This window comes from Barbus barbus (genome assembly GCF_936440315.1).
Source record: "Barbus barbus genome assembly, chromosome: 39".
NCBI classification, from domain to species: Eukaryota; Metazoa; Chordata; class Actinopteri; order Cypriniformes; family Cyprinidae; genus Barbus; species Barbus barbus.
The window spans coordinates 20,728,589-20,756,473 of NC_136717.1; the positions used below are offsets into that span (position 1 = coordinate 20,728,589).

The 27,885-nt window shown below is 34.5% G+C and overlaps 1 protein-coding gene across 11 annotated transcripts in view; it reads right to left on the bottom strand.

The window, feature by feature from the left end:
* Positions 1 to 27,885, bottom strand: part of LOC306858756 (myotubularin-related protein 5-like) — a 52,725-nt gene that overhangs the window by 10,978 nt on the left and 13,862 nt on the right. For 4 of the 11 annotated variants that reach the window (XM_079399461.1, XM_079399456.1, XM_079399459.1 and 1 more), the window contains exons 2-26: positions 24,280 to 24,365; positions 24,009 to 24,146; positions 23,682 to 23,807; positions 22,589 to 22,699; positions 21,285 to 21,338; positions 18,964 to 18,993; positions 16,666 to 16,771; positions 16,351 to 16,483; positions 15,252 to 15,360; positions 14,206 to 14,319; positions 10,817 to 10,894; positions 10,515 to 10,628; positions 10,297 to 10,425; positions 10,080 to 10,178; positions 8,798 to 9,002; positions 7,358 to 7,470; positions 7,070 to 7,219; positions 6,824 to 6,892; positions 6,311 to 6,472; positions 5,691 to 5,953; positions 5,381 to 5,553; positions 5,182 to 5,255; positions 2,699 to 2,891; positions 2,301 to 2,428; positions 195 to 370 (exon numbers count right to left, since the gene is read on the bottom strand). In XM_079399461.1, the coding sequence (XP_079255587.1) occupies positions 195 to 370; positions 2,301 to 2,428; positions 2,699 to 2,891; positions 5,182 to 5,255; positions 5,381 to 5,553; positions 5,691 to 5,953; positions 6,311 to 6,472; positions 6,824 to 6,892; positions 7,070 to 7,219; positions 7,358 to 7,470; positions 8,798 to 9,002; positions 10,080 to 10,178; positions 10,297 to 10,425; positions 10,515 to 10,628; positions 10,817 to 10,894; positions 14,206 to 14,319; positions 15,252 to 15,360; positions 16,351 to 16,483; positions 16,666 to 16,771; positions 18,964 to 18,993; positions 21,285 to 21,338; positions 22,589 to 22,699; positions 23,682 to 23,807; positions 24,009 to 24,146; positions 24,280 to 24,365 (3,133 nt within the window). The remainder of the gene's footprint in view (positions 1 to 194; positions 371 to 2,300; positions 2,429 to 2,698; positions 2,892 to 5,181; positions 5,256 to 5,380; positions 5,554 to 5,690; positions 5,954 to 6,310; positions 6,473 to 6,823; positions 6,893 to 7,069; positions 7,220 to 7,357; positions 7,471 to 8,797; positions 9,003 to 10,079; positions 10,179 to 10,296; positions 10,426 to 10,514; positions 10,629 to 10,816; positions 10,895 to 14,205; positions 14,320 to 15,251; positions 15,361 to 16,350; positions 16,484 to 16,665; positions 16,772 to 18,963; positions 18,994 to 21,284; positions 21,339 to 22,588; positions 22,700 to 23,681; positions 23,808 to 24,008; positions 24,147 to 24,279; positions 24,366 to 27,885) is intronic. The other 7 variants (XM_079399462.1, XM_079399454.1, XM_079399458.1 and 4 more) reach the window with 3 other exon arrangements.

The window sequence follows — 27,885 nt, forward strand, 5'->3', positions numbered from 1 at the left end:
TCTCTCTTGGTTTTTAACCAGTGCTACTGAGACACATGACCCAAACAGGAAGAGGCTGGATCGGGAAAGAAACTGCATGTGTGTGTGAGACAGAAAAAGGGTGGAAAAACTGAAATGGTCTACTGGGAGCCGTGTTACACAATCTCTTGACAAACACATTTAAAGAGGAAGGTCAGCATCCATTGAGTTCTTACCTTAGAGACTGGTTCTTGCCCTTGGTCTTGTGCTCCACCGCCAGCTTTGCAGACTGACCCACGGTGAAGGCAAACGTGCCCTGGACGTGCTGTGGGTATCTGAGCTTATGCATGTGCTTCCTGAACACCTCCGCGAGATCTGACGCCACCTCCTCATCAAAGCCGATCTTCATCAGCTACCAAGAGAGAATTTTTTTTAATAATTGGTAAAGAGTAAAGGCTTCATACATTTTCAATGCTTCTAAACAACAAATATTCAAAATAAAATATTTGCATTCATTTTTTTAACCAAAACCCATCAAGTCAGATACAGGTTTTTTTTTTTTTGGTCACTCTCTAAATGTTTTTTTTGGGGGGCTTCTAAACAATACTCAATATCCACCTTAAAAACAAGAAATAAATAAATATAAAAAAAAATAAAAAAAATAAAAAAGATTTAATTAATATATAATATAATACTAGTCTGTATTAACTGAACAGGAAGGGGTTTTGATCAATTCTCATGTTACTATATCACAAATATAGCCAAGTAAAATATTCACAAGCAATTATTTTCCACCAAAACCCATCACACAAGTCAGATACAGGTTTTTTGTTTTGGTCTTTTTTTGTCTCGAAATGTTGACATCCAAACAATCCAATTCCAATCCAAAAATCCATTTTAAAAACAAGCTTCACATATATACACACACACATATACATCTATATATACACACACATATATACATATATATTAGTATTGGGTCACCCCCTTCTAATGAACATGTTTGACTACTTTAGTCATTTCTATGAGTACAAATCTTAATGTTTAAGCAAATAATGATATTCTACGGAATTGTGTGCTTCTAATTTTATAGCAACAGTTTGGACAGGACCCTTTTCTATTCTAACATGACAGTGCCTCTGTGTATAAGGCACGGTTCAAAAAGACATGATTGATTCAGTCAGTGTGGAAGAACTTGGCTGGTCTGCAGAAAGCCAAGTCCTGATCCCAGCTGAACACCTCTGGTGTGACTTTAAATGCAGACCTCATCACCAAACACCAATGACTTGTACAGACACTATAAGGACACCCCCTTCCTTAGAACAGAAAAAGGCACTAATAAAACTGTGGCAACAAAGATAGAAGCATAATTCATGTATTTAAAAATTGTATTTCCATCTCTGTTGCAACAGTTTTGGACGTGTCTAAAATGACTGTACCCATTTTTTGTGAGTTTTTGGCTCAAGGTATGCATTTAAAGTCACACCAGAGGTGTTCAGCTGTTCATGCTGTTCCCCAGGCTGAAATGTGTGTGCGCGCGTGTGCCTGCGCGGCAGCGTGCTCCAAAACGGACAAGCAAAGTACACTGAGCTTCGGGCGCGTCGAAATAACACACAAAAATATGCCAAAAAATACACACACAATGTGTCAAAATGGCCGGTTATGAGAGTCTTCACTTTTATGTTTTAAGTGGTCGAAACCAGTTGGGAGAAAATCCGATGCGTGTCAGTATATTGTCTTAAAGTGTCAGACTGGAGCTTGAGCCATCAATGTTAATCAAAGAACAAAATGCAAAGAGAAAATCACCCACAGCTCTTAATCTGAACAATGGTATAGCTTTAATAAACATAAATCTATCAGTACATACAGTGAAAACTATGCAGTGCTCATTTACATTTGATTACTTTTGTAACTATTACTTACCTGAACATTAATATTAGTAGACCTTCATGGAAAAATGAAAGCACTGTTTATTTGATTTCGTTTGTGTGTTTGTTTTATTGTATTTGTCAGTTTGTTTTACTTTGTTTCTTTGTTCATGTTGTTACTGTATCTTATCTTATGTATATAAAACACTAAAAATACCTGCACACTGGTGCATTTACAAATTGATGAAGAGCAGGCATTTTTAGTGTTTTATATACATAAGATAAGATACTGTAAGAATATGAACAAAGAAACAAAGTAAAACAAAAAGTACCGATAAGAATACCGTTAAAGTACCGGATCGATAAGCAGTATCGGTAAGAGTAGTAATACCGTTAAAACCTTAACGATACCCATCCCTAATTGTGAGTTATGGAGAAACAGGAAACAGAGAAAGGTCAAGTGATACCCAATACCTGAAAGGTGCAGGAACGCAGCTGGAGACCCTCCTGGACTAACTGATCCATGGGAAGATTAACAGTGATTCGCTTCTCTTTCGTGAGGGAGGCGATGGGGAAGGAGCGGGTGACCACTTGCTCTCCAACTGCACAATAAAAACACGTACGGCAAAATTTAATGCACCTACAAAAAGGCTTTTTGTGTAACAGGCACATTGATTTTCATTTTCAATTTCACAGCGTGAGCACAAGTTAGAGAGAAAACTGCTTCAGACAAGCAGGAAATTTCTATAATTCATGACCACCAGCATCCCAAACGGCACGACTGCAGAGACTCCACCAAAGTGATCTGCTTTTAACCAACTACACAAATCAAGCCCAGTGAGAAGCATGACTTTTGACCAATAGGAGCATACCGAGAGGGTCGGTAGGCGTTCCCTTGAATATGAGGCGGTAGTTAGAAAGGAAGATGGCTCCCTCGGCGGGCAGCAGGGGCGGACCACCCATGGCGCCCGTGGCTTCCTCTCGGCCGTCTGCTATAAGGTGCACCCGCATGCCGTCCATCACAAACTCCTCACCGGGGAGCAGCGTTGGTCTCAAAAGCTTGGGCTGGAGTCAGAGAGACAGAAAGAGAAAAATAAAGAGGAAACAGAGAGACAGGGAAAGCAAAGTCAGTATATATAATGAATGCGTTGCTCAAATATGAAATTCATACCACACTTCATTGCAAACATGCAGAATGCTTCAAGAGATCAAGAACTGGAGGAAATTGATCAATCACATCACAAAAACACACAGCAAAGGTGTATTTCCTCTGTCAATTTGACATTTCTTGAGCATGTAAACACACTTTTAGTGTAATGAACCAAATTCAGAAAGCTTTAGGCCAACATGAAACTGAATTTGTAATGTGATTTATTTCAGAGTAAAACAGAATATTCAATCAAGTGTGGCTGATTTTATCCACTGGGAACTGATTAGATCATGAAATGTGAATGTTACATAAGAGATCACAAACGCAATGCTTCGTTATCAAATTATTATTATTATTTTCTATTATTGCAAAATGTATTAATAAAAACTGCCAAATTACTTTAACTTAAATTACTTTAATCAAATGTCCAATTTTTTTTTTTATTAAATTAACTTTAATAAATTGCCTGAATTAATTTTTTTAAAATGTAAATTACCATTTTTTAATCTAATTACAATTTTGTAAAAAATGAAATACCTTAAATTTCATGTTGACTGGGATACTTGGAGAAGTGTATTCTCTCTCACAGTTCTTCGAAATTTAATTTCATATGTCCAGAAATGCCAGAAGCAACATTTTCATCTGGGAAAAATAGCCTATGTTTATGCCACTGAGCTTTTTTCCCCAAATAAACAAATGCATTACGAGTCAAAAAAAACCATGAAGCGAAGCCAATTTCTCCATCTATACCCAAACACTCTAGACGCTTATGCAAGAGCACGTTTCATCACATTCAGTGCTCACGAGCATCTACTGTCTTCCAGAGAAATGTGTTCTTGTGATGGGAAGTGATCGCTGTACAGCAGGTGGGCTCCATTCACACTCTCTTGTTTGATTTCTTGGGAAAGTGTTCAATGCTGGCGTCCCGTGACAGCACTGGTTGCTAGGCATTGAGTGATGAAAGATGCATGACTGCTTCTCCAGCACAGAGTACTTTTCTTTAGAACTCAGTAGAGTGAAAATAGAGTCAAAAACACGGCAAGGTCTTTATCACACTTCACTGCACTGTTCTGCCATTATGCTTAAATGAGTAGTTCAAGATGAGTAAATTTGCTCATGTTGTACCAAACCCATTTGACTTCCTTTCTTCCATGGAAAACAATAGTAGTAGTTTATTTAGCAGGTGTTCTTTTCTATACAATGACAGTAAATAAATAAAATATAAATAAAGAAGCAAATAATTAAATAAAATGAAGTCAACCAGATGTGGAATGACATGAGGGTGTGTAAATCAAAATAATTTATATACCATGATAAAATAAAATAAAATAAAATATGTTTGGAAGGACATGAGCACGAATAAATAAATATAACTTTCATTTTAGGGTGAAGATAATTTTCATTTAATTTTAGGTGAATATATATATTTTTTAAATACTAAAATAATTACTTAAAAGAAATGAAGTCAAATATATCTGGAATGACACAAGGAAGCGTAAATGAAGATAATTTATAAAAAAAATTATAAAATGTTTGAAAGGAAATGAGCACGAATAAATAAATATAACTTTCATTTTAGGGTGAACTAATAATTTTAGGGTGAAGATGATTTTTTATTTAATTAAGGTGAATAAATTTTTTTTTTTTTTTTAAATAATGAATTAAAAGAGAGCCAAACATATCTAAAACGACATGAGGGAGAGTAAACGCAAAAATAAAATAAAATAAACAAAATTCAATTTAATTCAATGTTTGGAATGACATAAGTGTGAAGTAAATGAAGATCATTTTAATTTTAGGGTGAACTATCCCTTTAAGACTGTCCTGAGATTATATATAGGAACAAGCGGATTGTGCAATACAATGGAAATGTCTACGATAAACTCATGTCAAAACATGAAATAAACCATGAAGGCTTTGCTAGGGCGTTATGATAATATACCAAGATCCTTGATAAAATCAAACCTTTGTGTTAAAGGAAAGCACAGCAGAATGTCAGACTAAAGTGTGCTCAAAACAGCAGGCCAATAAGACCAGCATGCATCACTCAGGCCACGGTCAGTGAGGCAGTGCGGTCACGCAAACGTACCTGCCGATGCACTCTGACTCATGGGTGGAGGGGCTGAAGTGGGATGTGAGTGGATCTGCCTGGTTTTCTACACTGCATTTCCTGCCCATCAGAGCATAAAACAATGAGTTGGTTACCTTTTGGATGGGCGGTAGTCGTTTGCTCTCCCTGTGAACCGCATCCAAAGTCTCGATGTGCATCTGAACGATGTCTAAAAGACAAACGACATAGCATACTAACATTTAAAACATTAGAATACTTCGAATTAGACAAATTCTGCACTATGCATACACACTCTGATGGCTTCTATGTCAGGTTAAATCTCTAGAATTTTACCGGGTATCATTGTGTGAAGGGACTTTAGGTGTTCGTTGGTCACGCCGCTCTCATTGCACACTTTATCAACAAAGCGGTTGATGAACCGAACGACAGAGTTCGCAACATCCGAGCTCTCAGCATCCTCAAAGCCGCTCTCTGTGTCGTAGCTTTCTGCCATGCTGCCCGCAATACTGAACGAACAAAAATCTAAATTAGTGGTCAATTATTTCTTTTACTTTATTTTATTTAATTTAACTTTTTATAGCATTGCATTGCATTGCCTTTTATCAAACCATGTGTTTTTGTGCCCACACACAGCAGCACACACCTGTTGGTGACGTAGCTGTTGCTGACGCTCTCCACATCTCCCAGGCCGGTGTTACGGAGCAGGCGGTTCTTGCTGGTGTCGAGTGGCAGCAGCAGGTAGCTCATGCGGTTGGCATAGTGGATGGCCTGACTGAAAACCGTACTCTCTTCCTTCTGAACGCGCTCCTGCTGCTGCTCTTTGCTTAGCATGGGCCACAAGCGACTCTGCTCAGATGCCAACTCCAGTGCAATCAGCTGCTTCTGACCCCCAACGCCATCCCCATCCTGAAAGAGGCAGAGGTCAAAGGTCAAATGCAAAGTGTAGCAGTAAAAAAAAAAAAAAAAAAAATCTTTTATACATCCGTTTTTTGTTTTTTAAAACAAAGAACATAAACTTAAGTTCAAAAGTTTGGTGCTGGTAAGATGTTTTTGAAATAATACAGCAAAAATGGTCATATAGTAAAATATTACTTCACTTAAAATAACTTTTCTATTTTAATATACTTTAGAATGTAATTTATTCCTGTGATCAAAGCTGAATTTTCAGCATCATTACTCCAGTCTTCAGAGTCACATGATACTTCAGAAATCTTTCTAATACGCTTAAAATAAAATAAAGCGAAATAAAATTAAATAATTTACAGGGCCGGATGTGTCTCCCTCCTCGCCGTTCTCCAGGTATAGGGCCCGGATGTGTTTCTGAACATCGCTGTAAAACATGGCCTCCCAGAACTGCATGTTCGTCCACACCATGTGCTCTTGAACGCAGCTGTAGGCGAATTGGGTGATGCCTCCACCCAGTTTCTGTAACAAAAACAGATGCTGGAAATTTCACACGCTGAACTCAGAGAAAATCCACCCTTTATCCAGTACTTTATTACAAGAGATATGCAATCAATAATCATTATTGAACTTCTCAAATCAGCAAAATACGTCCACATAGCCATTCATTACCACAAAATAAGCCATACATGAAATATTTATTTGAATTGAACTTATTTAAACTCCACTTAGATTAAAGCGAAGCACCAACCCCAATACTGCAAAATAATTACATATACATATACATATACATATATACATACACACACACACATTGTGCTTCTAGAAAAAAATATAGTACACCCACAAATACTCATTCACATCTTCACTCACCCGACAGAAGGCGGTGACCAATGGCAGCAGGGCAGCAGCAATACCATGTTCATCCATATGTGAGCAATCCTGAAAATAAAAATTGCATATTTTTATAGCATAAAAAAAATGGAGGTATCTGATGATAACATAAATCAACAGCAATCATAAACTAAACCAAAACATCATATTTTCCACTTCCTTATTGCAGCACAACATTCTCATAAACACTCTGATTGCTTGAAAGAAGACAGTCCTGTGTTTTACCTGCAGGGTGCAGTTCAACATGCGGACGATGTAGTCAAACTGTTGGTCATCTAGAACGGCCCTGTTCTGCAGCACGTGCAGGTTGAGCTCCTGGGTCAGACAGACGCGTGCCGCCCGCCCTTTCAGAGCCCGTAACACTGCCGGCATTAACTGCAGACACACAAACAAGTTAAAACACTCCCATACACACAAAAATACACTCATTTGAGATCATAAATGCTTTAGCAGAAACAGCCCCCATGAATCTGGGTTATGTTTAACAGAAAAGCATAAATAAGAGGTGAGTACCTTCTTGGCTTCCAGCATCTTGTTGTCGAAAATGTATGTGATGCAGTTCCTGACTACCTCTAACCTCCTGGCGCTGTTGGCCAGAACATTCCCATTCCTGTCCACTATGTCACCTAGAAACAAGCCAGAGAGATAAAAACATGAAGATTATGAAGATCAGCAGAAAGTTGTGTACACATCAGTTAGAGTATGACAAGTTTATATGAATGTTATATTTGAGCACAGGAGGCTACATCTTGGGCCATAGGAAAAAAAGTTTTAATTTTTCCCAAATTACATTTTTTCCAAAAATATAATTTTTCTGGATTCTGTTTTTTTCCCCTCCATTTTACTTTTCTTGACTCTGTCTAGAATTGTATTAATCAAAAAGCATGTCTAATTAATTCAAATCATGAAAATTACACAATTTAACAGCAATTTATAAGTTTAATAAAAATTACATTTAAGGCTCTATGAAATGTTTTTTTTCTTCTCAAATTCAGTTTCATTTTTAACAAATTTTGTGTTTTCCATTACATTTCTGGATTCCATTTTAATGGTTTCATTAATTTTTTATAATCAAAAGCATCTCTAAATAATTGATTTAATAAAAAACGTATTTATTCTTTTCTCCACAAATCCTGAGTGTGTTTAAATTTTTCTGGGAAATCAATTCTGGTAAATAATTTTCAAAATAACGGTTTAATAATTGTAATAGTAGTAGTAGTACTGTCATTACATTAAGTAATATATTTCTGTCACAGTTTCTTCAAGTTAAACCAAACCTTTATTATGATGGCTTGTTGTGAAGACCTTAACTTAAGTTTCTCTGTTTATATGACATGACGATGGTTTTTTCTCAAAAGAAAGGGTAAAATCCTCATTAAGTGACTCCCAGAGCAGTTCTAGAGATCATGTTCATGTTTTTATATATTGAGGCGGCAGAGGCTAAAAACGCTAAGAGCGTCATGCGCGCTTCGCTATGTGTGTAGTAAACGAAACCGTGCGTCTGCGCCATTCATTAGGGGCAGTTGTGGCCTAATGGATAGAGTGTCGAACTTGTAACCCGAAGGTCGAGGGTTCGAGTCTCCGGTCCGGCAGGGATTGTCGGTGGGGAGAATGAATAACCAGTGCCCTCTTCCACCCTCAATACCACGACAGGTGAGACCCTTGAGCAAGGCACCGAACCCCGCAGCAATATGGCTGCCCACTGCTCTGGGTGTGTGTTCACGGTGCGCGTGTGTACTTGGATGGGTTAAATGCAGAGCACAAAATCTGGGTATGGGTGACCATACTTGGTCATACTACTTTTAATTTATCCATCTAAAATTTGGCACATTCCATGACATTCCACGTTTTACAGTAAATTCCATTTTTATGACTGGATTCCGCGATTCCATCCATATTTTTTTTCACATCACGGAAATCATAGGGCCCTGTACATCAGAATTACAATCTCACCCAGTGGAGGTCCTGTCGGGACCAGGCCCTTCAGTTCGGCCTTAACCACAGGTGGGGCAGATTTGAGCTTTGCCGCTGCGTGGTCTATAAAGAGCTGCACGGTGACCTCGTCCAGCTGTGGGAAAGAGGTCTGTGGGAGCCGGTGTTGTGCGCTTTCAGCTGTTCTCTGAACTCCATGCATGGTTACTGCTGGGTATGGGTTTTCCTTTGAAAAAAAAAAAAAAAATGGAGAGACAATTTGTGTTTAGACACAAAATTACAAACAAAATTATGGAAAATCGGGATGAACAAATATTATCATATATTTTCTTTTTATTACAATGCTATAATATAATTTAATAAATGCATTTACATTTTAAAAAGAATAGCACTCAATAGAAGTTTAAAGTTTAATTTTAAATTTGCTAATTCATTTAGACATCACAACATTGTGATCTACCTATGGAAAATGTATTTTTATTTTGAGATTTGCTAAAAAAAATTACATTAAACTGCTAAATTAATGCTGGTACCACTTTAGTATAGGGACCAATTATTAACATATGAGCTGTTTGTTAATACTTACAAAGCACAAACTCTGCATGACCATATTTTACATCCCTAATCCTACCCAATACCTGACCTTAACAACTAGCTTACTATTTATAAGCAGCAAATTAGGAGTTTATTGAGGCAAAAGTCGTAGTTAATGATTTGTTAATAGCAAGAATTGGACCTTAAAATAAAATGTGACCTTAATGTTTTCAAAGATTAACATTAAAGCAACAGCCCACACAAAAACAAAAACTAGGTGATTATTTACTCTTCCTCATGTCATACCATACCCGTATGACAAAAGTCGATTCAAGTAGATATTTTTAAGAATGCTAAATGGTTGGTTTCAGTTCCAACGGACTTCTACTGTATTTTTTGTCAATAACATAGAAGTCAATGGGAACAGAAGCTGTTTAGTTACCAAAAATCTTTTTTTATTCCACAGAAGAAAGCAAGCCATACAGATTTGGAACAACATGAGTAAAAGATGATAGATTTTCATTTTTGGGTGAACTATCCCTTTAAGTGAGAGTTAGACAACAGAACAAAAAATTAAGATCGGTTTATAACTGAGTATTTGATAAACTCAAATACTCTTTATTTTAGTTAAAAATAAAAGTTTGGGGGAAAAAATAACAGTAGAAGTTCCAGGATCTTCACTTGTATTTTAAATACCCAATTTTGATGTGGAAAGGTTGTGTCAACTAATCATGTGACACAACTGATAAGACACATGAATTAAACATACATTTTTGAAAAGATGCTCAGCCAGCTCCTTAACATGCTTCATCACTTTGTGAGGATCTCCTGTCTCCTGTCGAATGCGCTCCACCTGATTTGCTATGAGCTACGATGAAAGGAAATAAGAGAGAAAAGATCAGAAAGCTTGATAAACTCAAAAAGAAGTCATCCTTCTCAATTTCCTATAGGCTGTCAGCTATATCCATCCAACACCTATGACTTACATCGTCAAACAGGTCTGTGGCTCGGTACGGAGGACCCCGCTCAGACACGAGCCCAGCGAAGGCCATGCCGTCCAGCACCTTCATCAGGAAGTCATCCTCAGATAGTGTTCTCTGCCCCAAAAATGCAGCCTGGAGAGAAAACAACAAGCTTTAAAGGCCTGTCTATGACTTTGCTTTAGCGGTTGTGTGTGAAATTAAATTTTAGAGCTCTTTAGTACCTTATGGAAGCGTATAACGGGTTCAGGGTGGATGCGAATTATATGCAGACACCATCGATAGCCCTGAAAGAGCTGTGCGAACAGCCACAGGAAGACACCGCGGATCTCCTTATCCTGCAGCACACATAAAAATGACACTCTTGTAAAACAATCACTTCCTGTAATGTCACGTCCACCTGAACAGTTTCAGCGTCAATTAAAAAAACTTTTGCATTTCTAGATGTGCTGTCAGATGCTGACGTTTACTCAAGAAAGGAAGAAAAGCATATATATATTAAAAAGCGATTTACAAAGAATTTTACCTGAATTTTAAGTGTGGATGATTGAATGGAAGATGGAGGAAAAGCATGATCAGCCACTTCCAGCTCTGGATCGAGAACCTTTATGACACAAAGCATACACATACATCAGGATTACAGTACAGTGCACAACTTGATTGCCCGCTATATACATCTAGTCACTGATAAGAAGTAACACTGACGCCGACAAATTTTCTTTTCTAAGAAAATAACCCAAGTAAACAATACAAATAATAATTCTTTGCTAGATGATTCAACACATGAAATGAACTTTGGTCATGATTTGCTTCCGATATGATTATTTTGTTCAAAAACACGCTGAAGGTACAAAGCTAAATGTTATATTTGAGTTTTAAGTAGATTAGTGATCAGGATACAGTGCTATTTTAGTATTATTTATGAAGTAGTATTATAAGTATAAGTAGTAGTATAGAGTTTATTAATATTTTAAGTTATCTATTTAATGTTTTCATTTTAACTTTAATTTTTTTAGCAATTTTGTTATGTGCTTTGACATGTTTATTAATTGTTAAAATATTTTTATTGCTTTTTAATTTTTGTATTTTTATTATTGCTGTCAAACAATTAATCGCATCCAAAATAAAAGTTTTTGTTTACATTACATATATGTATGTGTACTGTGTATATTTATTATGTGTATATATAAATACACACACATACAGTATATATTTAGAAAATATTTACATTTAGATACTCATTTTTATATTTTATATTATATATAAATGTAATATATACTGTAAACATGATATTTTTCTTGAAAATATACATGCATTTATATATACATAATAAATAATAAATATACACAGTATACAAACATATATTATGGAAAAAAACTTTTATTTTGGTTTATTTGGATTAATCGTTTGACAGCACTAATTGTTATATTATTTTTTATTTCAGTTTTAGCAACTTTAGCAAGAAAACATGTCTATTTTGTTATGTAATATTTATATTTTATTACATTACAGCTTTATTTAAATTAACAAAAACAAACATTTTATCATAAGTTATAGTTTTACTTCCTTTAAGAACAACAACACTGTCTAGATGTGGTAGATTTCATACTGTGAATACAATATGACCGCAATTCATTTTTATATTATTATTACCATTTAAAATCATTTTTATAGTCCATTATTTAATTCTGTAATGAATGTACAGAATTTTCATTGGTGCATCACACATTTTTACAGCCCAACTAACAATACCACCATTTAAAGCCTCAAGTCATAAATCAGTTTCACGTGAGCCGCAACAGTTTAAAACACAATGTTCATTGTGTCTGTGACAAGACAATAAATCTCATAACTTCCTCGTTATTCTGAGTTTGTCAAGCCACAAAACCATTTTTATTTTGCCGGTGGTTTGGTTTCGCTACACTTGTATCCCAAAGTCAAATCTAACTGGCACAAAATCCTACTCCACAGAACTGTATTTAAACATCAAACACGTTCTGACCGACTGCGCTTGTTCCTTTGTGCAGTAAATCACTTTCAGTGACGACAGAAAAATACTTGTAAAAGATACATATGTTTTATAACGCGACTGTATCCGAATCTGGCTCATCTGTGCACACGGGCACTTCTGTAATTACAGAAAGCTGCTGTCCGGAGCTGGAGCTAATAACAAAACTCACTTAGCTAATTGAAAAGGTAGAGGATTAGGCACAGGACATAAACTAAAGACAGCAGTTGCCTACACAACTATCGGAAGCATCTTTAACCTTATGATAAAGAGCACTTAAGATCAGGAAAGAGAAAACGGAGAAACCCTGCATTTTCCAGGCAATTAAACAGATGAAATGGGTTTATTACTGAGTCATGGCCCTCTTTTTTTCCCAGCCTTGATTATCATCTCTCTCCCTGAGGGGATGTGGTTATGTGAGCCCTGCTCGCTCAAACATGCATACGCAACCTCAGCCTCTGCCACTTCTGCCGGGATGGTCAGTCTGCCGTGGCGCCACAGACGTTCATTTCAGAGAGACAGTAGTGACTGTGGGACTCTGGGCTTGTTTCCAGGGGGGCAAAATGTGAATGCCACACACATGGACTTTTCTGTGCCAATTTAGATCTAATCTAAACAAACAGACAACCGGGCACTTTTAGGTATGAGCACAGAACAGAAAACCCTATTCGCTGTAATTTTCCTGAAAAGAAAAACAACATCCTTTCAGAAAAGATCTAGGCATGAATGTGACTCATACATCATACTGTAAAATTTAAAAGGACGTTTTCTAATTGTTAACAGTAAACTGGAATTAAATGTGATAATGCAGCTTGGAAATGTTTATTTGTCTGAGCCTGAATAAAAAGTGTGAAGAGAAAATTGGAACAATTTAACTGTATATCAGCTCATATATTGAATAAAAAAAGAAAATGGTACCAATTTGGCATACACAAATTAGTACTACACCAATTATCAGTTGAAATTAAAAGATTTTAATAAATAAATAAATAAACAAATACATAATTTAATAACAAATGAATAAAACATAATGGCTGTTAATGGCAAATAATCAGTCTTGAACAAATTAAGGAAGCACAATATAGCTAGACTATATCAGTTATTAGTCTAATAATAAGTAGTTTTTTTAATTTAGCAGAATCAGTAAATTACTAAATAAATAAAAATGTATGATTTAATAAACAATAAACAAACATCTAGTACTAATTAGGGATGCACAAAATATCATCATATAAGTTTTTTGTTGTTGTTGTACTGATATTTTTTTTTAGAGAATTTGAGGGGGGGAAATTTTGGTATCAGGATATTTATAAAAAAAAAAATAAAAAAAAACATTTTAAAAATAAATAAAATAAATAAAATATTCACTGCCATCAGTAGATAACCAGTTTGCATCTCTATGCAAAAACTTTATCATGTTATGCCAAATTAGGACAATGTGTAAATTTAATTTAGATGCCAAGGATAAAATGCCTTTAAATATTGAGATTGAGAAATTAGTAGTCAAATGTTTTATGGATTCTCAACAAGAACTTCTGTTTTTTTTATAGAATATTGCCCTATGATTGCAACTACTTAAAACCACTATAAAGCTGTCTTTAAAATCACTATCAGCACTATAATCTTACTCACAGTACAGCGGGTTTAACTTAAACAAGGAAGTATGTGTGGTTGAGTAATGTGTGCCGAGAATCATTTAACTACCGCTGGCACAAAACCTCATTATGATAAATATTTCATGAGTTTTTATAGCCCCAATCCATCCATTAAACCTACAATACTTCCTCTGCCTGTGCTGCGGTTTGTCAAATTAACTTAATGTCAACTATGACATTTTTAATTCTGCAAGTGATTACTCAACCCGCGACTGGCAAACATCCACCAAACGGGTAAAACGGGTTGATTACCATTGAGATGGCGGTCTGTGTGTGATGAAGAAGTGGCTCGGGCAGCAGGGATATGTGGACACACTCGGGAATGGTGACCGTCCCTCCGTCCAGGTCTGCAATGATTACATCGAGCTGTGAAAAAAACACAAGAACATAGATGTAAATATGGACCCTTATTGTTCTATATGGGCAGATGCAGAAATATGCATAACATCAACTCATATTTCAAAAGCAGAAAACTGAGCGACTTAGACAAGACCAAACTGGTTAACTCTGATGCACATCAGAGCCGATTCAGCCTTTTCTGACAAAAAATGGTTAGAGAACTGTCTATTGTTTAAAATTCTGACTAAAGTAGCATTCAGGCCCAAACAAAGTGACCTCAGGTCAAGTATCATTCCCTGGTATCAAGTATCACATCATCTGAACTCAAGTCATTGCATGTAAATGTTCAAGGATATTCAACTTTTCCTTTTAAACTAAGAAAACCAAGATAATACAGTCTAGTAGGTGCAATTTTTAGAGTACATTAGAGTATTATTACAGCATTCGGCAGGAGAAAAAAACAGCGGGTGATATTTGTTCAACAAGATAAACATCAAAAAAATGGGTCAGGAATTTCCCATTGAAAAGAGTATTACTATAAGGCAGAAACTGAAAGAAAATCTGGTCAAATGCAACCCTATCACATGACCTTTGATACAAATCTATGATAAAAATAAAAAAACAGGTTGGAGGTCTGATGCTAAATCCAGGCAATAAAGTGCAGACAAACATATAATTAGGCAGAAAAGCTAAATTAATAGACTTATACACTTTTAAAAGGGACAAAAACAAGTTGACATGCACCAAGATCAGGTAGGTGTATGAGGGCACATGTGTTCTTGCATCTGATCCCTTGTTACGCATTGCATGGAATGCTGTATTTTGTTACACTTGTTTCATCTTGCACCATATGCCAGATATCTGATCAAACCTTATCTAAAAAGTCTAAATGTCCCGAAGTGTTTTGCATCATGTTCTCCAGCTCACGGCATGATATATAAAAAAAAGAGACATCTCACCAGCTCCTGGGTCTCCGAGCGGAAGTGCGAGTTGACTCCTATGATGAAGGGTGTCGGAGTGCTGAGCACCTCCAGCAGCTTTCCCGGTAAGATGGGAATATATGTAAAACTGGAGGGAGGGGAAATAAAGACATGGAGGCGGTTGAGATGGTGATTAAAATGAGGAAAATTGGGAACAATAAATTGAAAAACAGAACTGGATGATCTCTCCAAAAACATGTTTTTTAACAAGAAATAATAAATGGGATGTAGTAAGTTTTGTCGAGGTTTTGTTTTTTGTTTTTTTTAAGTAGACAACAATACACAACAACAACATTGTTATTGTTGTTGTTGTTATTCCAGTAACGGTGGCAAATAAAATAACTATTATTTTTATAATAATAAATATTAATATATTATAATTGTTATTAGTAGTAGCAGCAAAAACAACAAAAAATAATAAAACATAAGTTAATAATATTAATAACCATGAAAAATAACAATAAAATGACGATAATAATCATTTTTCATTGTTGTTATTAATAATAGTAATAAACAATTATTTTCATAATAACAATATTACATTGTTCTTAGTATTTTATTGTTATTATTATTATTATCATCATTATTATAGTAAAAATGACAAATTAAAAATGAAATATTATTAAATTAGTTATTAGCAGTAGTAGTATTAGAAACAATAAAATAACAAAATAATCAATCTCATGAATAATAATTATTATTGTTATCATTCGTAGTAATAATAATAATAATAAACAAATTTTACAATAATACATGACACTGCTAATAATTATAATGTTAATACTAATAATGAAAACAATAACAAAATGATAATAATCTCTTATTGATGTTGTTATTGTTAATGATAGCAATAATTCTGATTGTTATTTTTATAAGAAACAACAACAAAATATTAACTCTCAAACAATATTAGGTTGCTGTTATTATTTTTTTTAAGTTGTCAATGATTAATTATTCTAAAATCAACCAGAAATGTTCATTTCACCTTTATTTAAATTCAGTTTATTCAAATCTTTTTCAAAACTAGTAATCAGTATGAAGCAAACAAATTTGGCGCCAACATATGATCCCTCTTCACCTGTACTTGAGTGGGAACATGATGGCCAGCAGAGCTCTGCAGGCGTCCGTCAGACGCTGGTAACTGCTGGAGAGGAACAGGATCTTGTGCTCCGTCAGAGCAGCGCATAACAGACAGAGAACATTCACGATTCCTGCAAAGAGACAGAGAGAGAGGTCAGCTGAGCCTAAAAATATCAGCCCCACTTCCTGTTATTTATTTAACAACACAAGGTGGAGATTACACCGACCACATCTGACACTTGACACCAACTGTTGCTGTTTTAATGAAGCTGATTTGCTATTTAGCACCTAAGCATGCTGCTGATTGGCTTACCAAGCTGTCTGAAAAGCTGGGCCACACTGCAGCCGCTCACAGGCAGAGAGTCGTTTATGGGCGTCTGGACAACCTGCCTGTCGCCCGCGCCGAGCGTTATGGTCCTCTACAGAGATGAAAAGAAGAGCGAGAAAAGAAAGATACAGATAAAGAGGTGGAGAAGAGATTGGGAGATGATAAGAGAAATGAAAATGAGTTTTAACACCACCACCACAGTATTATGGGAAAGATTAATGTGTGTGCGGCAGGCTGGTCGTGGGGTGAGCTAAAGACCGGAGGTTATTTAATAGAAAAAAAAAAGGAAATCGAAGCCATTCGCCATTTATAAAAAGCACCCAAGAGAAACCAACAGAGTTTTTTTTTGCCATTTTCACATCCATTTCCTATTATAAACAAGTCACCTTTACATTCAGTGCTTTTTTTTGTGATAGTTACAGATGAAAAAGTTTAAAATAATCAGGTTGAGGATTAACATTTGCCGTTAAGAATCTCAGAATCACAAAATATTCACTTCCAGGAGTATAAGGTGAATCATACAATGTTTTACATTATAAATATAAGGTACAGTCATACTAAAATTTTATAATTAGTGCAAATACCATGACAAACATCTTCAAACATTAGCTAGCAATTTTAAGATGGTAAGCAATCAGCAAAGAAAAATCATTCATGTTATAATTTGTTCAAAATCATCCACTCTGTTGTTTATGCCCATTTTAGGACAGTTCATTCAGGTGGAGGTGAGGTCAGTAAGTTTCAAGAAACCAGTCCTTTTAGAGTAAAAGTCCAGACAGGAAGTCAAGAGGTGGCTGTAAAATGACAGCTGGCTGTGATCTCATCACTTCAAACAGCCACAGACAGCACACAAGCGTTTAACAGTCTTGTATTCGAGCGCGTGCATGTTACACAATCTCATAAAACGCTTGCTGTAATGAAACCTCATGACAGGCCCAATTCAAAGCGATAACGTATGCAACAGCACAGAAGCGTCATTTGCAATCATGCATTCAAGATGATTAAGATTACTACAATCATTGTGCACTTGAAATTCCCTTCCAACTACGGCAATTTTAAGTGAATATTGAAATGTACATTTTTATCCCTCTTTATGGCGTGTCAGAACAAAGAACAGAATTGAAAAACAAATTAAACTAAACTGCTAACTAAACTAATTATTTTTTGTAATATATATATATAATATAATTATATAAATATTTACATTTTCTGAATTTTATATATATTTTTTTAAACATTTAAATGTTTAAAATAAAAGTTAAAATCTATAAAATATGGTAAATGTGTGTGTGCATATATATATATATATATATATATATATATATATATATATATATATATATATATATATATATATATATATATATATACATACATATATACATACATACATACATACACACACACACACACACACACACACACACACATTAGATTTTTAACTGTTAAACATTAATATGTTTAAAGCAAAACATTTAAAAATAAAAAATAAATTGGATCAACTTTAACTAAAACACAATAAAATAATATTTTTTATATATTAAGTAATATTTATTTCATAAATAATGTATTTTATATATTATAATATTTACATTTATCTTTAAAATGTATAAAATGTACAAATAATAAATACAATTAAATCATTACAAAGTATTTTTCCTATTTTACATTATACTTGTATCTTAACATTTTTAAAACTAAAAATAAATATTAATAAAATTGTATTTTAAGTATTTACTTAGTTCAATCAAAGGACTCGTTTACCTTAATGTACAGCTGTTAAAACAAAACAAAACTAAATCTAAAGGGGACACCAAATCCATTAATCAGCCTCATTAGTTGACCATCCTAGGCTGCATTTCCCAAAAGCATTGTAAGTCTAAATGAACTGTAGAAGCTTAAGATCCATTGGCATTGATAGTATTTACAATCAACTTAAGCTTACAATGCTTCTGGGAAACACAGCCCTGATGCTTTACTAATAACTGTGCATGCTAGTACAATGTTTACAGGCCCTGTATCTTAAGTTACTGCAGGAAACTACTAGTGCATTCCTTCAACAACCACAGCAGCAGGAGAGGAGTGAGGCTAGAAAACATTTTCATACTAAGTTTTGACCCAATCGGTGATTAAACAACAAATTAGTCACATACTGGATTAATTTTGATCAATTTCTGTGATCTAATTGATTCCCTGATGTTGAGCCGGTGTGTGGAGCAAAGCAAAAGGGATAGCAGGATTGACAGTGAGAGAAAGAGCTGAACAAAATCAAACAGTGCGTACCGAGCTCTCCTCTCTATCGTCCTGGCCAGGCTAGATTAGCACACACAGCAACACAAAACACAAACCATTAGACACCAAAATTTACAGACATTAAAATATAAAATAAAAGAGAAATAGCAAAAAGCAAACAAGTAAATACATGGCAAGATGCAAAACACAAGGTTGTGATGATAAAACATAGCTGTGAGGGCAAGGGTCAGAGAATTATGAAAATACGGCTGGCGTATTAACAGGTAAAACCCTTCCTGAAACAGAAATTAAGGCCTGGGAAACTCTGACTTGCATAACAGATTACATAGTACATTGATGACTTCTGGTATGGCCGTATTGATATGGATTATCTTGCAACTGGGAAAATAAAACAGACGTTTTACTTGGCATTGCAGTCAAGGGTCAGGGGCAGTAAAACATGTCCTTCAGGAAGTCCAAAATAATGAAAGCTCTATTGATTCTCAGCACTGCTGCAGAAAATAAATTCCCCTTATGCACACGCAGACTTCTGACCAAGTCACACCTGACTCCCCCATTCCACTGGCTTCCCAACATACAGATGTGTGCCAATAAACGCCTTGTTTCTATCACAATGCTTTTATTTAACTGGCTGAGACTTTTATTAAATCCAGGCATGTTTGATATTTTACAGATTGTGTTTGGCACTGTCAGGGAATCTGCATATTTAAGGCAAAGAAAGAAAGAAATGTACATTTAAAAGTTAAAAACTTCAAATTTATATTTAAGACCTGCTAAGCAAAATACTAATAACATTAATATAATAAATAATTACATAAGTATTTTAAAACCATTTTTAATTGTGAGTAATGAACTGTGATTAGGGCTGATAAAAATTACCATACGGCTAAAAAGGTCATGCTTTTCTACTAATCCATAATATGGCCTAAATTATTAAATCTTTAAAATCAATAACTAAATTACAGCAAAAACATTTTTTATATATATTCAATTATTTTTATACATATAAATAAATTTTTTATATATATTCAAAATGTTTATATATATATATATATATATATATATATATATATATATATATATATATATATTTTTTTTTTATCTTTAAAATGTACAAATAAAAGAAAAAATATAAAATAGGAATATTTCGAATTAAAAAAAAAATTATATATTAATATTCATGATTATTAGAAACATGACGTTTTTTAATATCCAGATGGTGATCAGGACTAATAAAAATGAAATATAAATATTATAAATAAAAAAAGTCACCCCCCCCCCCCCCCGTTTGATATTATTATATGGCTAAAAAGGGGATGTTTTTCTGCCTAACCATAATATGGCCTAAATTATTGCAAGTAGATTGTGAGATAAATCTTTAGGTCAATAACTAAAATACAGCAAAAATACTTCCTATAAAATAGGAAGATTTTTTATAATATTTGAAAAAAACTTATGTATTGCTATTTATTACTATCAGAAACATTACATATTTTGTAATCCAAATTTAATATTAATTTTTTTTTTATATGTGAATAATCTTTCAGTTAAGAGAAAATGACTTTAACGACCTTGAAATATAAAGAAACACATATATAGTTCTATATAGCTCCATTTATTTTTAAAGACCAAAAAAGTCTTCTGCTCTGTAATATGCTCAACTACTGGCCATTTAAGAAATTAACATCTGCACTTATCTGCTTTTCATTACAGCCTAAGACATGGTTAATTAAATCAGAAACTGATTCAGAACAATCCATCGTAATCCGAAAGGTCACAATCAACCTAATTTTCAAAAAGTTTTAACCTGATATGTTAAACACAAAAAACTCCCTTTCCAATGCACACAAGATAAGCAAAACAATCAAGACGCGGCACTGAAGCTGTAGTATGTTGTTTTGCGTGTTTCTAAGGCTGTCATTCATACGCGCTGCAGTGTGCTTAAACGCCATCTGCCACCGTCCCAGCCCATATGTTCAGTCCACGCCAACCAGGCCCAGGACACAAACACCGGCCCCATAAGCCTCTGTGTGTAAGCACGTGTGTGTGTGCAGGCGATTAAGTGTTTATCTGTGCACTGTCCCATAAAATAATCAATAAGCAGATGAAAGAAACTGCCACCAAAAAAAATAAAATAAATAATGATTGATGCATTTCAGGTGCAACTGATTGCAGCCAAAGAACCAGGAAGGAATAAGGCACAATGTTGATTCTCATGAGCAGCAGTGATTTCAAATGACTGAGAAATGCAAAGCGTAGATTGATTGATTGATTGATTGATTGACTGATTGATTGTCAGGCAGAATCACATATGGGTTGATTGGTTGAAGCTGCTCGAAGGTAAATGTTACCTGGAAACAACCCAGAAGCCAGTCAGTTATACTACAAAGAGGGGGGTCATTTATCTGGAACACAAGGGAGTCAGGTTTACACTTCAGGGGAGGGAATCATTTGGTTGTGACACAAAAACCGCACGTCAGCTTGAGAATGTAAGAACGTGAGCATGTTATACAGAAACCAATCATCCTTAAAGCAATGGTTCACTCAAAAATGAAACTTTTATTTCATTTTATTCACACACATGACTTGATTTCATGGAAAACAAAAAGAGAAACTGGCCACTCCTTTTATATAATGAAAGTGAATGGAGATTTTACTGTCAAGCTCCAAAAACAAATGATTTTCAGAGTAACTTAAATTTATAAATACTTATTAACACTTACTAAATTTAGCTCTATCCTTGCATAAAGTGATCATATAACTTCATAGAACTCAGAATATAGTGCATGTCTCATATACACCACTTTTATGATACTTTTATAGTGTTTTTTTGTGTTATTTTGGAACTTAACACCAGGGTTATTATAGTTAATTAAACCATTTGTTACAACAATTTTTTTAAATTTTTCTTGAAATTAAACAAACTGCAGCACGCATCGTATAATTGAGACAAGAAATTGTGTTTAGAAGTTAAAAAAAATAACCAGTAAGTTACTAAAGCAACAGTTCTGATTTTCATTTTGTTTAACTTCATAATTAAAATTGAAGTAATAATGAATAATAACAGTATATTTATAAAAAAAAATTAAATACTACACAAAAAAAAATTTACACAAATGACAAAAGCATACAACAGTGTTACTAAATTACTTTAAGATTGATAAAAAATATTAATAAAAACTACAATATTATCCCAATGAACATCTCAAAGCCCCATTCATCTTCATTATAAGGAAAATGAGTAGCCTGGATATTCTTCAAATCATCTTTTTGTGTTTTAGAGAAAAAAAGAAGACGATGGCGACTTTAATAATTCCATAGCTCATTAATGAAATTAATTGGTGAAATATTATACACTAGGATTATCTTTATATATGTTAAGTTTAGTACATGGTACATAGTATTCAGGGTCATCAAGTGTCCATCATTCTGAGAGAGATGAAGCATCCGTGTCTTCCATAATAGAGCAGATCTTGCACACTACCCATGATGCACAGGATTAAAACACCATTTATAAACGTGTCTTTAATCTCTGATATCTTCAGAGATAAACACTCATTTATCCATAGATAATGAAGGTCTGTGTTGAAAAGAAGTCAAAAAAAACAATATATACAGACTTTTTTTTATTATTAAAACATGGCAAAATTCTCACCTGAGAGCCTCCAGCTATAGGAATGATGCAAGTGAGAAGGTTTCCGATCACCGTTTCCATAGGAACGGTGAGTCCATCCACATGAACGGTGTAGATGAGACTCAAGCAGTTCTGCAGAGTAAAGAGACGCAAGATTGAGTTTAAATAAAGGGAAATCTAATAACATCATAGCTTTATTGCGATTTTTATTTATTTTTTACTTTTTATAGATTGACACAGGACGGGAAATGATTATAAGAGGGAAATGGTATCAGGACAAACCACATGCTGGATTTGAACCTGCATTTCCTGGCTCAACATGACTGGAATTTGTGTAACACAAAATAGTGAATTGCATTTATGCAAACTCGTGCAAAATTTGTTTTCGGTTTAACATCACAAAATCTGTGGATTTTAATGTCACCAAGGTAACTGGCTAAAACAGGTGAGATTTTGACAAAATTATATGAATTACTCAGTTGAATGGGTGGGTGTTGGGAAAAAAATTAAATAAATAAATAAATAAATAAATAAAACTTATAGTTTCACCACTGGGAAACTACAAAAGTATGTTTAAATTAGCTGCTATGTTACAATATAAATGCACAATATCCAGCTATTGCTTTTCTTATTTTTTTTAATAGTAATTATTATTATTATTTTTTTTTTTTAGTTCATTAAGATTTAGTATATTTGTATTTTATTATGTTTATTTATTATTTAATGCAACACTTTGAAAACTTGTATTATTTCTTATATAGCACAGTTTTTTGCATAAACAAAATACGTTGCTTTTTGTGATCAAAGTCAGGAAGATAATATAATTGTTTTATTATTTTTTGTAACGAACAAGAAGACAATACTACTACTACTAATAATAATAATAACTAAATAAAATAAAATATATTTTTATTTAGATATCTAAAAAAATAAAGATTTTTTTCTGACACATTAAATATGTTACAATATTGTGAAGGTCAGAAAAAAAACAGCAGAATAAAAATAAATAAATAAAATAATATAATATAAACTAAAATATTAAAAACCTTACTGTTGAGCCCTGACTTAGTGTTTTAGATTCTGTCACGTGCAACTTTGTGCGTGTCTTTCTTACCCTAAAAACCTCTGTGTGGTCCAAACGGGACACGAGGACCAGGCTTTTAGGAGCGTATAGTTGAGCGGGCTGGAGCACATCTGGACTGTCATCTTCATCGGCCTCACTGGGCTCTCCTTTCTGCAGCTGAACATACAAAAAATGAATAAAACACCTTCAAGCTGCACCTAGAATCACTAGACTTCAAATCACTTAAACATTATATGGCCAATCTACAAAAGAAGCAATATCTCAACCACCATAATCCATTTTAACAGCAGTAAATCACCCCACCCATCAGCACCGTTGCATCCTGTTATATAATTTCTGCACGTGCTCGGCACAAACCTGCGGGTTCTCCACGGACTCCCAGAAGGTGAAGCATGCACAGTAATGCCGCTCGGAGTTGATGTCTGTGAGAACCGACACAAAGAAAGATGGAGGCTTTCTCTCCGGAACCAGCTGCCATCCACTGGGCTGACAGAACTGAAAGAGACGCCACAAAATTAAAAAGATGGCTTCATCAGATCCTATAAAAACACTGCCAGAGTTATTTAATTTTGTTGGATAAATCTATGAATTCTAGGATATCCTCTGTATTTGTTTGTGATGGGCTTACCAGCTCAAGGCCCTGAGGAAAGGGGTTATCTTCCCAGTCCTTCTCTGGAAAACGCTGGAGAATCCGGCCTTGACCCTCACTACCTCCTACACAAAAACAAAGAGATAGAAAGGATAAATGGATGCATAAGGACTGAAAGCAGCTCATGTAAAGCTTTGCAAATTTGACATGACAGAAAATGCCTTTAGTTTAGTGCACAACATGATAACCCCATAAACCCATTTTTTCCCTCTGGAAAAAACATAATAAAAAGGCATAACACGTTGATAATGAGTACTTCCTGACTTATAAACAAGTAGAGCAAACTTTGTTTATGTTTGTATTTTAGTCATTGTTAATTAGTCATTGCAAACTAACATGAAATCATATTTAATTCCTTAATGTCTCTTGTGCATGATTCATTTCTGCACATTATTCTGGAGGAAAAAAATTCTTGTATCAAAAAATAAAACAAAAAGCATAAAATATGATAACATAAATATACAAATACTATAATTAAAAACAAAACTAAAAAGAAACTAACAAACAAAAATGAAACAAACAAAACTGAAAAAAAACTAAGTAAAACTGTATGAAGCTGTATGAAACACTGAAAAAAATAAAAAATAAGACAAAGCACATAAAATAAATATACAAATATGATAAAGCAAAAAAAAAAACTAAAAATAAAAACAAATGAAAAACAAATAAAACTGAAAATAAAACTGTATGAAGCTGTATGAAGTAAGAATTGTAAAAGGACATAATTATATAAAATAAAATAAATCTACAAATATAATGAAGCAAACAAACAATAACATATCAGTGTGAAGCAGGCTGAAAATAAAACTTGACACGTAAAATAAATAAGAAAAATAAAAATAAATTATTAATTAACAGACAAGAACTGAAAAAAAAAAATCTACAAATATGACAAAATAACAAAAACGAATCAAAACATTTCAGCGTTTCGAAGTATGAAGCAGGCAGTGTAACAGAGTTCAAAATGTCACAACAGAAGAGGAGAGGAGTAACAGCACCTGCCTGGGCTTTCATCAGCTAAACTAAACCATACACGACCCACCATAAAACAAACAATGACTGGGACGTCTCCCAAGACTCGGCACAAAATCAGAAAGCACACACAAATTAAATCATTTTGCAGGGCTGGATGATCCAATGTACAGCACTGACAGCACTCCAAAACTACATCAATCAGGAATTCATCTGCCTCTTTGAACATCTTATCAGATTTGAGCACAGCCACATACACACACACACACACACACTACAGAGCTACAGAAGGTCTGTTGAACAGCAAGCGTTGTGAAATTTAACACAGGGATGGTTTGTGTCAGTTACAGCATGCTCTTATTGCACAGAGGAATCATGGGATTTGAGTTCATTCAGACAGCTGTCCCTCTTCACCCAGAATAAATGAGTTAGTGACTCAATCCCTGTGCTGACGGCACGATGACCAGCAGGACAAGACTTTAAGTGTCAAACTGAAGCCTTATCCAAGAAAAGCCCTCCTTTTGAGTAAAGGACAAAGGTTAAAGGTTAAGAATGCACACATTATTTGAGCCTAGAACAATATTCTCAAAAACTTGAAGTAAGCATTGAATTTCCCATTCTTTAAACCAAATTTAAAGTGTTTGTTACTTTTAAAAATCCTATTAAAATTGTATTTCCATTACTTTTTCATGAAAGTGCAGAAAATATAATTATAAAATACTTAAATAAAAAAACGAATAAAATTACATAAAACATTATTATTATTATTATTATTATTAACAGTTTTATAATAATAATAATATTGTAATAACACTTATGAAACTAATATTTTATTGCGTTGTATTTCATTTTATAAGAACTGAATGCATCACTCTCTAGGTTGCTTCAGCAACTGGAGCACACAAATAAATAAAATTAAATAAAAAAATTAAATAAAATAGCTGAATTTTAAAGCTCACATACACCCAACCAGGGACATTTTCAGAGATTGGATTCACGTGTGTGCAAGTTTGCACGGATAAAAAGGTGAGACTCACTATACGTGAGTGAGTGATGTGGTGCACATGGCTGAATGGGGTTCAATTAAACGGGGGTGTGAATGCCAACACCTTCCTCCTTGCATCAGCTTGGGCTCATGAAGAGTGTCATGTTTACTCGAGCGATCCAGGTGAGCCATACACAATGATGCACTGTGGGAATTCAAGTAAAGGTTGGTACGTGCAGCCTGAGTGTCATCAAACAAGTCTAGAGTTTGAATAAGACTTTAACCTCTCCCTAAACAAAGCAGCCAAGCTTCTAGCCACTGAAAGTTAGACAACAAATATCAACAAACTCAAACACTGGTGCAGATGAATTCAGTGAGTAGTAGTAATTTTAGTAACATTATTCAAAGAATTCCTACACATTCTGACCAATGAATTCCTTGCATTTTTCAATGAAATATTTTACAGACATAAAAAGGCCATTTCTAAGTAAAGAAATACTAAAGTACGCTCAATACAGAAATGTTTATTTGAATTTCCATTACGTTGTATTAATTTCAATTAACTTTATAATAAATAATAAATAAATACTGATAAAATACTTTATAAAACAATACTAGTTAAATAAAATAATTAAGAAATAAAAAAATATAAAATAAAATAAAATAAAACTTACCTGACAAATTCAGGTTTTCCCAGAACTTTCACTTATTTCCTCGCAATCTAGACCAACTGGGTGGTAAAACCCCTTTTTGGTACAGTTTAAAAAAGAAAAGACCCCAGATGCAATTCTACCGGATAACAGGCAAAATAATACCTGAAGGCAATCTGGAGCGTGTCCAAAATACAGGCACCACAATAGAGCCTATTCACAACACTGTACGCTGCCAAAATTAGCCTGTTGTGAAAATGATCTTTGTATAGCACTGGCCTGGAAGATTAAGCCGGCCGGTGGAGAGGAAATGCACCAACTTCAGGTGATATTCATATACAGTTCTGGCCCACTGCCAGGGCCCCCAGGCGGTCACTCTACAGTCGACCCCCATTTAGTAGAACTGACATGTTATCGCCGCAGTGTAAGAGTGTAGAGTCAGGATTAGTTTCATTTTCTCTTGCAAAAAAAAAAAATCAAGACAAGCGGCCAAGAAACGAATCTGAGCCAGAATCAGCATGCCAAAACCAAACTGATTTTTGAGGCCTCCAACGTGTTGGGAAATCTAAAACTCACTTTCATTCCCACCCCTCCTACTTTTTCACTATCTTAGAAGGATAGTGAAAGCGACTAGATGAGTGAAGGAGAAAAAGAGACATCCAAGCACAAACAGGCACTGTTCTCCAAACACTAATTCACTCATGCCGATTCCAGCATTTCGTGCCATTCCGATTCCAGAACTCTGGTGCTCCCAGATAACAGCTGAGTCGGCAAACGAAGCAAGAACTTATGTGAGGTCCCCGAGGGGAACGTTGTGAAAGGCCTAAACCGAAGATCAACACATACAGACACATTTAGCACATTTAAACCCAAAATGCACAAGTAGGAATGCTGCGTGCAAGGCTTTGGACAAATCAGAGGAGAATTCTGACCTCAATTTTGGGCTCTAGGGACAAAACAAAAAGCTTGGAATCAAAA